The sequence below is a fragment of the Grammomys surdaster genome, unplaced genomic scaffold (assembly GCF_004785775.1).
Source record: "Grammomys surdaster isolate TR1022 unplaced genomic scaffold, NIH_TR_1.0 125789, whole genome shotgun sequence".
NCBI lineage: Eukaryota > Metazoa > Chordata > Mammalia > Rodentia > Muridae > Grammomys > Grammomys surdaster.
In genome coordinates this window covers 5,612-18,220 of record NW_021620620.1, presented here as the reverse complement: position 1 = coordinate 18,220, position 12,609 = coordinate 5,612, and the positions used below count along the sequence as shown (strand labels likewise).

Below are 12,609 nucleotides of genomic sequence, written 5' to 3'. Positions count from 1 at the left end.
TAAGAATTCCCTGAGGTGTAGCTGCTGTGGGATCACCCATATTTCTTTAAACAACCCCTCACCTATGCTCTGAAATTAAACTCAGCAGACTCACTGGTCCCCAAAGTTGGACTCTGGTGGAATCCTACTTCAGGCTGACGATGGTGCTCTATAAGAGAAGATGTTTATTTATAACTCTCTGGGGAGTCTGTTCTGGCAACAACCATTAAAGACTGTTTCTTAAATGGATTTCTGATGGAATTCTTCTGGGTGTTAAATACAAACAGTCCAGATGCTGTGTCTGTTTGTCTGTTCATCTTGTGAAGACTCTTTAATGAGCCACTGATTTTACTGGAATATTATCAATTCAAAAATAAATTCTCTACACAATTCCAATCAGCTGCCTTTTTAACCATATCTAATCTGTGTGTTCCTATTCATCCATGAGCTGGATGTCTGTAATATGATCTCAGTAGCACAGTTCACTGTTAAATACTTGACATTCTTGAAGAAATTAGTATTTTATGAAGCTGAATTTGCTCTGTCATATTGTTTTTAGGCTTTCAATAAATATTATTATGACTTTTGCAATTTTATGCAGTAAGTTCTTTTTACCTGGCCTTTTGATTATTACAAACTATGCTATAACTAAATTCAAGGTACTATACAAATGGTTTTCTTATGAACATTTAAAATTACAACAACTATAAAATTATGAAGACTCAAGCAAGCTTTACTCTGAGAAATCATGTATTATTACCACAGACATGAAACTATTTCTCTAGAATCCCTTTCGGTATAACTCAATACTTAAGGCCAAATACTTAGTTTCACTCTGCTCACAGAGATAAGATGTCCAGGTACTCATTTCTCAAAACATGTCTGAAAGAAAGCCATTGATTCTCCATCAATAAGCAAAAGTAAAATGAATTTTACAGTCTCACAAAAGAAGCCATCAACAATGAACTAACAAAGAATCATTCACATGAATACTTCCTATTTGATGTCAAAGTTCAATCATATACTCTTCTAGAACATATGTACTCTGAACACAAAGCTACATGAACCTCCAAACATCAAAACTAATGTAAAACTCCACTCAGTCTTATAAAAGTGAACACTGCCCCACGTGACGAGCCTCAGCTTTATTCTGTTATAATACTTACAAGCTGTTGCTCTAATAGTTGGATTTTTTCATCTTTTTTCTTTATTTCCTCTTTAAGTTGTTTTATTTCATCTAGTAAATCTTCATTCTGAAATATAAAAAATGCTGTCATGTAAAATTTTCTAATGGGAAGTATAAAGTCAATGAAGTCAAGCAATGAATGAATGATTTCTTCATCTAAAAGGAAATCTTCAAATAATTTTTAAAATAATTTCATGGTCTAATGGCAACTGGCATGCAATGGGGAAAAGGGAAGTAAACACTAATACTCACCAGGCTCCCACCTGGATCAGCGTTTATAATGATCCTGACTACAAGGAGATATGTGCTTAACTGCTTTGCACTGACAATGATAAAGAAACCGGGCCAACGGTTATATAGGAAAGGAAATCACCATGCAAAACTAACTTCAACTAAGATTTCAAGGGCACTTCTAAGTTGTCTGTTAGAAAATATCAAGGGCAGGACAGATGGAACAGAAAATTAATGTATAGTAAAATTGTATAATCAATGTAGAATAGAACTTTCAAAATTGGCTCAGAACTCAGTAAAAAATAAATAAATATTCCAGGTGAGTACCAAGGAAGGAGTGTTCTTCAATGAACCACTGTCCTGACAAGTGCTGCCTGAATTAAAGAGAAAGTCACTAGCCAACATCATTAACTAGAAATGCCCAATACTGCAAAACAGAAGCTGCACCCAAGGCATTGCAATACTTCAGATGAGAAGCCTGATCCAACAGTGATCACAGGCAATTTAAGTCTAGTGGGAGGAGTCAAATCTGTTTCTAGCTTGAATGACATTACGAATAGCTATGAATTAAAAGAAATAGAGAATACAGGACACAATAAACTATTCCATCTCAGCCTGAATAAGAAATAAACAACAAATGACTGCCTAGACACAAAGGAAATAGGACATGAATTGATGCCAGTTGTCAATGTGTTTATCATGTAATACTAAACACAGCAAGGTTGAGAACAACCTGGACTAAATGAGACCATGTCTCAAAATTAATTCTTTGCATATATAAGATTTAAGAGAAAAAATGATGTGAGGAAAAAAAGTTAGCCGAAAAGCTGAGGAAATTTTAGATATACTCCAAGGTCATCAAAATCACTAGTTTAAAACTGAATGCACATGTAAAACTGTTTTATAAAACCAGATCTGCTGATGTGGAACACTTTGTCACAACCAGTAGTATGGAATCACATGGCTGGGAGTAACTGAGTAACAACAGGTAGACACCAAAGGGAACAGCCCAGATTACTAACCCATGTAACTACTGTGCTATAGTCTTATGATTATGATTGCTTTGTGTATCATTTGGCTCTTGGTAAATTACTCAGAAGCCAATAAGTAGCCTATGCTCCTCTGCCCAGGTGTTTCTAGCCTAGGCCATCTGAATCATCTGGAAGCAGCATTTGCTATGTCCAAGTAGAATTCATATGAATGTTCCAAAGTTCATTTTCCTTTATATTACAATGCTATGTCACACCACAGGGATGACCGTTCAGTTTGGCTCTCAGATTGAAGAAGACATATGAAGCAGAATTTCAGCTCATCTACAGATCATGTGTAATTAAGACTTGGTATTATGTTATTTGAAGTTGGTAATGTTCTGAGATTAGGTTATTGAAATAACTAACAAACACAGGCAATTATACTTTGGAAAAGGCATGTGAACACCTTTACTTGAAAATATTAAATGAACCAAAAGTATTTGTGTATGCTTGAGAAATAGTTGTAAAAGAGCTATCTACTAAAATCTAAAGATCATGAGAATTATAATACTTTCAATTGCTTAGTAAAATATACTTGAATTCTATAATTAGATTTTCAAATATGGAAAAGGCAATCTCATTATATTAATGTTTCTTCAATTCTGTGAATATATGAAATACTGTCATTTTAATTTCATTGAAACCTTATTTTGATAATTATTACTCATGGGTATAAGCAACAGTAGTAACACAGGAGCAAGTTCCTTCCCACCTGACAAGGATAATTTAAATCAAAGTACTACTGGACTACCATTTTACTTCCATACAATGGCAAAGGTTTAGAGGAAATCTGGTTGTTTTCCCAGATAGTAAAGCTCTAGGTGGACCCGTTTTCTGTACTAGAAATTGATATCATGTATGGCCTTATGGATGTTAAACAAGTATTTGGCCAATGAAGCTACAATCTCAGATCATTTTTGTGACAGTATCTCACTAAGTTGTCTGGGCTGGCCTAGAACCCACTGTGTAGCACAGGTAGACTTCAAATCTATCTAAGGCATATGCTACTGCAGCCTGCTAAAAGCTCTAGTTTTTTTGTACCTCTATTATTCATAGCTTAAAATGTGACTGCTGTATTATTTCTATAGTAAAAACTTTGAAAACGTCAGTATAAATACATAGCCATACCTTATAGATCTGATCACCATCTTCTGGCTCTGGACTGGATGGCAATGATAGCTGAACATCATGCAATGATCCACTTCCATCATGCTACCAGAAAAAAGAGATAACGAATGAAAGATTAACACAATAATTACCAGAATGCACCTGCTCTCCAATTCCCCCTAGCTCAAATACAGACAAAAAACAAGTAAGAGCTAAGATTTCCAAACGCTCCTCCCTATTATACTGACCAAAGAAAATGTGCAAGAGAAGGAGGAGTAATTGCAAAGACAGTCCACGGAAACTGCAGAACACTGAACTTCTAGGAGTTAGAAAACAACCATATGTAATGTCCTAAAGACATTTAAAATTAACCGAGCTAAGAAAAATGGGAAAGTCAGCCAAATTTGCTTTGGTTTAGATACATGTTTTGAGTATAAACAATTCAGAAGTAAATTTAAAAACTCAACAAAGCTTGATCACTTGATTAAATACTAGGTATCCAAGCGCATGTGTCACATGACTCTATATAAGACACCTGAAATAAGGCCAAGTGATGTTCTGTGCTGGAAATCAGGATAGATATAGACAAAGGCACTAAGTAGGGAGGAATGTCAGGGACAAATACAAGAAGAAGCCAGAAATGTTCTATGTCCAGTGAGTTGGTGCTATATAAACCTACATACAAAAGTTCAAGCTTATGATGGATAAGTCTTAAGCATTCTACAAGCTACAGAATGTAAGAAAAACTGAAAAAACAAAGTATTTTGTCCTTAAACAGTAAAATAAAAAAGAGGGGATACTATTAAGTTCTAGCTTTTGCTGAACTGATTTACTAGTTTAAAACATCCCATGTTCAATGATTCAAAGAGACAATCTCAAGAAAGATGAACCAGTGCAGGATGTGCCAGAGGTGATGCTGAGGAACTGAGTCAGAGGACTGCAGCACAGCTACAGCAGCTTTGGGAACACTGCCCTCCTCAGTCACACATGTTCAGAGCAAACATAGCTGTGGATTGTCCTGACCTGAAGTAGGAGCGTCTGAATAGGAGAGAGGGGCATTTAATCCATTTGTTATACAACAAACCTATTCAATCAGAATCTGCAGAAATGAGCCACAGAATATGCATTTAGCAAAGCTTAACAGGCAATACAGATTGCAGTTAAGGCAAATAAACACTTGTCGAATTCTCAGCCTTGGATAAATTCCATTTCTACTAGTGATATTATGGACACTATGACCTGACAGGGTCCTGTGTGTATGTGTGCTGCACACAAATTTGGATGTGGAAAGCAGGAAACTACCTCATTGTCATCCTCAGGAATGATATCCATTCCTTTTGAGATGGTTGTTCACTGGTCTGAATTACCAATTAGGCTAGGGACGCTCCCCTCCCCCATCTCTGCCTTCCCAGTGCTACTACACATGTGATATGTCACATGACTACTTTTCAGAATTCTTTTGTTTTCAAGAAGAAGAATATGACTGAATGAGCTATTCCCCCTAATCCCAGAACATTAAATTTTGGAGTGGTTTTAAAACAAAGAGAAAGGAAAGAAGGCAAGGATGGGGTACTTATTTTACAACACATATCTCAATAAAGTTCATCTTTCTTCTGATGATGTGGCATGCCAATGCAGGGTAAGTCTTACCAAAGAAAAGCATATTTGCGAAAAAGAGGTTCTAAAAATTTACCCTACTTTCAAATAACTAAATATCTTCCTGCTTCCTGTACAGAATACCAAAAGAATGGGAGAAAACACAGCACATACTGTTTCTCTATGGCTGTGGGTGTAGTTGTAGGAAGTTATGCAGCAGGGCAAGGAACAGAAAAGCCCAGTCTTCTAGGTGAAAGTAAAGGGAAAGCTCAGCCAAGCTCAAAATACCAGGGGTAAAAAGTATCAGGAAAACCATTAAATTGAATCTAAATTCCTAGGTACACCCCAAGCACAATTGCTCTTGAACAGCTTATCCAAGGTTGAAAGACAGTCAAAAAATAAACTAGAACCATATGCAGGCCCCAATTAGCCTCTGCTGAGCACCACAGGACAAAAGCATTGAGAAAGGAACCAACTCTTTCAATCCAGAATTTGTAGCCTGAAGTCTATTAGACCTGTCCCTCTCTAAGGAGGAGGCAGAGGTGTGTGTGTATGTGTATTCACTACGGAACTCAAATGAGATGAAACCCTTCACATATAGCACTGAAATATACAAGACACAATACAAAATTACTACATATACAAACAGAAAAATATCAGCTCATATGAACATCAAAGCCTCATGGCAAAAAATTCTGAATTAACTAGATGAGATAAATTAATAAGTTATCATTAAATTTTTCAGAGGTATGGGTGAACTCTTGAAGTAAATAGAAAATATCTCTATCTACAAAAAAATACATAAGGTAAATATAAATAAGTATTTTAAAGTTTAAAGTCTTAGTTGAGATGACAGAATGAATATGAAAACAGATCAACAGAAATGATCTAATATAACTAACTAAGAGAAAACACACTGACCAGGAAAAATAATGAACAGAAGTTTGCTTAGGAGTGTATGAGGGCAATAACAAAAGGTGTCCTATTCAGTCACTGATGTTACAGAAGAAATGGGCAAGCATGAAACACAGGAGCAGAGAGTTTAAGGACGCTCTACTTAAAGAACTGAACATATCAACCAGGTCCTGTGAAACAGAGGTTCACTTCAGTAACAGTGGGACTCTCAAAAGCTGGAAAGAAAAACAAACCTCTAATCCTGCATGAGCCTAAAGAGGAAGTCCTAGGTAAATAAGAAAGTGAAGGTGTTATAGACCAAAGTGTATGAAATGGAACTAAAGTGGTGTTCAGGGAAAGTGGTAGTTAGAAAGACTGGCATAAATAAAAAGGTGTCACACCTGTAACTAGAACACAATAGACTAAGAACAAGTAGAGAACAGAAAGGAAACAGTAAGTAATAGGAAGTAAAACAACTAAAAACAATCAATGAAACTAATAACAGTTTCTTTGGCCAAGATGTGGTGGTGACTGCCTCCATCTCAGCACTGGGAAGCTGAGAAGCAGGCTAGTTTCTGTAATTTCCAGCCAGCCATAGGTATATAGAGACTGTCTTTAAAATAACAACAACCAAGCAAACAAATAAACAAAAACCTCTGGGTTCTTTAGAAACTATAAAAACATGTAGCATAAATTTCAAAGGAATCTGGGGAAATGTAGACCGAGACTAGTGCCAGGACAGAGAGCACAGTGCCATCAAATCTCTCAAATGTTGAGAATCAAGAGCCATCACATGTATAATTCTACGGATACATATTTGAAATCATATAAAATAAGAAAATTACTCTAAATCTAAAAAGTTCTAAACTCGTCTAAGACTAAACAAATACCCTGTGTAAGCCTAAGACTACCAATAAAAATAAATCAAAGCTTAAAAGGATCCTATCAATCCACATCCCTAACCATAAGACAAAAAACTGTTAAGTAAAACATGACCAATATTCTTTACAACAAAGATGAAAAGATTCCTAACATAATGCTGAAATCAGATTCAAAGTATCTAGAAAGTAAAAATATCATGATCAACTGGAATTAATTCAATGAATACAAAGCTAGTCCAGTTACCTAGAAGGAATGTAATCATACATATAAAGTAAGAGAGCTCAGCACATGCCTGTAATCCTAGCACTATGGACACTGCTGAGGGGTCAGAGGCTCTCGGAACACTCTAGCAGAACTTCAGGAAGGAAAGGCGTGGTAAGGAGGGAGGGAGCTAATCAGTGGAAGGGTAAGAGAGACAGGTAAGCAAGTAGAGCAGAGTGCTCACAAAGAAGGTAAGAAAAGCCAGAAGCTAGTGCTATTATTTAATGGCTTCATTTGTAATACTTTTAAAACACATACTATAGCCTCAAAAAGTTAACTTCTGTAGCCGATAAGTGAAAATGTCAAATTCCTGTTCTAGTTACAAAGTTATACATCCTTAAGAATTGTATTCATACCAATACTGTTCTTTATTATCAGGGTATTAAGATTAGAAGTCAATTTAAAGAAACCAAGGCACTATGTCGTCAATTTTCTTCCCTCCAGACAGGGTGTCATGAAGCCCACCCAGGTTGGACTCAAGATTGCTGCACAGCTAAGGATAACCTTAAATTCCCTTCCTGACTCAACCCCCAAGTGCTGCGATTACAGGCAAGATGTCATCATGCTTAATTTAATGAAGGGTGGGAACCAAACCCAGAGCTTCATGCATGGCAGACAGGTACTCTACCAACTGTACTATCTCCCCAGACCACAAGCTAATATTGTAAATGCAGGTAAGGGGGAGGAAAGAGGATGACTGAATAGGCTTGCCTAAGAAAATTAGCAATTATTATTAAGTTGTTTCTACATCTTAAACTAAAAAAAAAAAAAAGAAAAGAAAAAAGAAAAAACTTGCATTCTATTTTTAAAAGCCTAGCAATTTAGATTTAAAAGATCAAAGGAAAAGAGAAGAGTTTTTTTTAGATCAAAGCACAAGAGCTTAATGATCATCAACACACTCTCTCCCTGACTTAATTAGTAAGACTGTTCCGCCTTAAGTAAGACACTCACAATGGTAGTGTTATCTATTTAACCTTGACTAAGATGAGAGTACCTAGGACAAAATTAGTAAATACTTTGAGACATGTTACAGAAAATTATAAATGGAATGGAAACATTTTAATTTTAAAGATGGCTTTTTAGGTAAAGACACTTGTCACTAAGCCTGATAGGCTGAGTTCAATTCCCAGGAACTGCATGATCAAAGAAGGAAACTAACTCTTCCAAGGTATCCTTTGTTGTCCAGCCTCTGTACACGTGCACACGCACAAGCACACGCACAAACAGACATACACACATACACACACACACACACTCATACAATAAATTAATAATACTAAGAAATAACTTCACACATGATGTTTTTAATTCATAATATACCTAATAAGTAAGTAATACTAATGTTGGACACTGCTTTTAATGTTCTGCATAAGGATATTTAACAAATTTAAGAAGAAAATAAGATATGAAGTGTAGCAACTGAAGAAAATATGAACAGTTTGGTTAGCTGACTGCTCAAATATGCTGGCCTTTCACTGAGTGAAGTATCAGAAGTTTCTTTAGACTTTGAATTCTAAATGCAATTATAATGCTAAATATATTCATCTACAAATCACAAAATAAGACCTGTTTTCAGACTGAGCGTTGAATCCAGGCTGTTCCCACTAGGAACGAACTCTACCACTGAGCTACATTCCCAGTCTACACTGGCATTTTATTTAAGGTGAATACACATTCTCATCTAAGGGCATGAAGGTCAGTCAACCTTCTCCCAGTGTTCTTTTTTGAGATAGTATGAAAGTAAACTTCTGGACTGACATTTAGCTTCCACAAATCAACCACTGCAAAACCTGGTAATGCCATCTTACCCAGGAGGTTCTCCCACGAGACTGCAAAAACTGGGGCCTTCCTATGAGTTCCAGAGCAGCTGCAGTGGACATGAATACTTGAAATGGTTAGGAAAACATTCTGGCGGCACTGAGCAGTCTGTGCTGACAAGCATCATCAGTGATGTCAACAAAGCTGCTTTGTGTTTAGACAGGCTAGTGCCTGGTCATGGAGGCATCTCAAGAAAGCCAGAGGGGAAGAGGAAAGGGTTTCTTTTTATTTTCAAAAGTAGTTGTTTGTTTGTAAATTCAAAGATACACAGACAGAAAAATCATATCAAATCCAGTCCACAATGTCAACTAACAATTTTGAGTACTACTGTTTAAAACTGATCTATGGTGTTTAAAATCTAGTAATTCAAAGCAACATCCGAGGATGTAAAACCTAGGCTGTAAAAACTGATTTTCAATTTTTCAAAAGTAAGTTGATCCTGACAGATGCTTGAGGCATCTTAAACAAAAGAGAAACAGCTGACATTCGAAAATAAGTGAAAGTGTTGAAACATATGAAAAACCTCATCATAATAGTTTGAGAAAATACTATCTGTAAACCTATGTTTAAATTTGTCATTAACCTAAGTAACACATCTCTGAATATGGACATGGCTTTCTATGTTGCCTCCCCACACACACACACACACACACACACTTGCAGACAAGCATGGTGGTGCACGCTGGTAATCCTACCATTTAGGGCTGGGATAATGAGACTAGGAGTCTGGAGCACCTAATGAGACTTTGCTCATCACTCCTGCCCCAAAAACGGAGGAAGAAAGAAAGGAAGAGAAAGGAGGGAGGGTAGCAAACACACACACACACACACACACACACACACACACACACTGCTATTTAAACATTCAGCTCCAAACAGAATTTTTTATACTGTTGGTCTGTACTACTGACTGAACTCAACAATCTTTTTAAAAATCTTTCTCTAAGTCTTTCTTAATTAGTAAATCCTTCACTGTTTTTCTCTTGCTTCCCATTCTCATCCACTGCTCAGTATTAGTACAGTATCCTATCCTGAGCTAAAGGTTTTATTGCTGGTTTTCTGTTTTGTCCCCCCCACCTTAGTCTCTTTCAGTGTTCACAAAGCTTACCCTTTGTCATTCCCACTTTTGGACTCATTTTCACAAATTCTAAATGCAATGTTGCCATAATACTAGTTAAAATTATACTAGACCTATAGGCGGTGCTGCAAAGGATGGCAGATTCACATCATACACCTCAGATTGAATCTTACATAGTTTATACAGCATATAGTTGCCTATCTTTTGTAACACATGATTCTTCTAATTATTGAGTATTTGTATGTCATCCCAAACCATAAGCTAGCTATTCTGCTTAGGCATGTATCATCTATGAACTAAAAAATGATTAAATACTCAGACTTCCTTTAGAACAAACATTTTCTGCATAAGTTTCTTTTTTTAGGATAACTTTTTTTATTGGACATTTTATTTACATTTCAGATATTATCCTCTTTCCCCATTTCCCCCCACCCAGGAACTCCCTACCCTATCCCCCTCCTCCTGCTTCTATGAGGATGTGTCCTTACCCACCCACCTACTTCCACCTCTCCACCCTCGAATCCCCACACTGGGGCATTCAGCCTTCATGGAACCAAGGACCTCCTCTCTCACCTATGCCTGACAAGACCATCCTCTCCTGCATATACAGGTGGAGCCATAGGTCCCTCCCTATGTACTCCCAGGCTGGTGGTTTAGACTCTGGTAGCTCTGGTTGGTTGGCATTGTTGCAGCAGCACAATAATCACTCTGTAAACTTACTGAGTTTTTAATGTTTTACCTACATGATGAAAATTCCTATATTTATCATTCATTCACCTACATTTATAGTTTATTAGATTTAAGCTTTGAGTGTACTATTATTTACCTACTAAATATGTTTTTTGGGGAGTGAAGAACATGACACACAGAATGAAGTAAATTTCCTGTCACATTTAGGTACACTACATATACATACATGAATATGTAAGCATACATACATTTATGCATGCATCTGCACACATAGCATTACAAGCTCCATTAAATAGTTTATCTTTATTACACAAATGATCTTTACTAATTTTATATTGTTTTACTTAACTAAAACACACGACCATTACGAACAAACCTCATTTCAAGACTCACTAGCTAGGCTTAACCTATAATTTTAAGAATAATACACTAACGTTCAGTAAAAACTAAGGTTTTCTTTTTAACTTCAATACTGTCAAGCTTTTGGACATTCAAACAGTACTTAATATAGTATGAAGAATGTCAGAGGAATAACAACTAAATAAACCTTGAAGTAAGTAGAGTTCACTTTGAGGACATGTATGTAACACTTTAAGCAACTCAAAAAAAAAACAACTGAAATTTTCAAGTCCTCATACTCTAATAGGCCCTGAAATCTTAGCACAACTGACACCATGACTGAAGTACCATTCAGATCTCAGATTCCAGCACACAGGCAGCAACACCTGCCAAAATGAGAACAAAGGCCTAATCCGTCAAAGTCTATAGTTCTGGGAATGTCCCTAAATGTACTAACCTTGTTCTTCGATTTCTGCAGTTCTGTTTCTGGCTAATAGTTCTTGTTATCTGAGGTGTGTCAATTCAGGATGTGGCTTTTATGCTTAAAAGCTCACCCTGAGAAAGGCCTGAGAAACCTACACCCAGCATTGTTGTCAACCAGCTAATAAAGATTTTCTATTGCCTTGAATCTGTGTCCAAAGAGTCTTCTCTACTGTGTATGCCACAATAACAACACTCACAGATGAAATAAAATTCTTATCAAATGCCAGGGACTTCCTTCACAAAATTAGTAAAAATCAATCCTAAAATGTATATGGAACCATAAAAGTACCTAGATAGCCCAAGTAATTTTGAACACACACTTTCTAGTAAAAAATATACTTTAATATATGGCTTAATGCAGCAAACCTATCTCCTGAACTTCAAAACAGTTACTGATCTTAATATGCTTGAAATTCTAGCATTCAGAATACTAAAGCAGATTGGTCTTCATGTATACACATGCATATGTGTATGTGTATGTATGTATATGTATATATGTGTACCTCCATACACACACACATATATATGTATATGTGTGTGTCTGTGTGTATATATGTGTATGTATATATGTATGTGTGTATGTATATGTATATATATGTATATATATGTAAGTATGTATGTATGTAATGTACATGGAGAGCCTATCTCAATGAATAATGGTAGGACTTACAAACAGTAATATAACTTTCAGTACTAAAAATAAATTTAATAAAACTAATCTAATATATAAAATATTGCTGTAAAAATTAATGGACTAAATCAACTTATCAGCATGTTATTTTCTTGGATATACAGATATTCTAAGGTCTCAATTTTTTTCTAAAATGTACTTACTGGTTCAATAAAATATTCATCAATATCCCAAGAGATTTTCATATGATCAAACAAATTATCCCAACACATTACAGAAATGCAAAGTACTGTGAGTACTTAGTGGGAAGGAGAGACACCTCAGCACTGAGCATGTGCAACAAAGCAAGGCTCTGGGGAAGGAAGGAAGGAAGGAAGGAAGGAAGGAAGGCAGGGAGGGAGGG

At 36.2% G+C, this 12,609-nt stretch overlaps 1 protein-coding gene across 1 annotated transcript in view; it reads right to left on the bottom strand.

The window, feature by feature from the left end:
- LOC114640186 overlaps positions 1-12,609 on the bottom strand; it is a gene marked incomplete at its 5' end in the record, with an annotated part of 39,127 nt that overhangs the window by 21,978 nt on the left and 4,540 nt on the right. The window contains 2 exons of the mRNA XM_028789116.1: positions 1,146-1,232; positions 3,556-3,639. Coding sequence (XP_028644949.1) covers positions 1,146-1,232; positions 3,556-3,639 — 171 coding nt within the window. The remainder of the gene's footprint in view (positions 1-1,145; positions 1,233-3,555; positions 3,640-12,609) is intronic.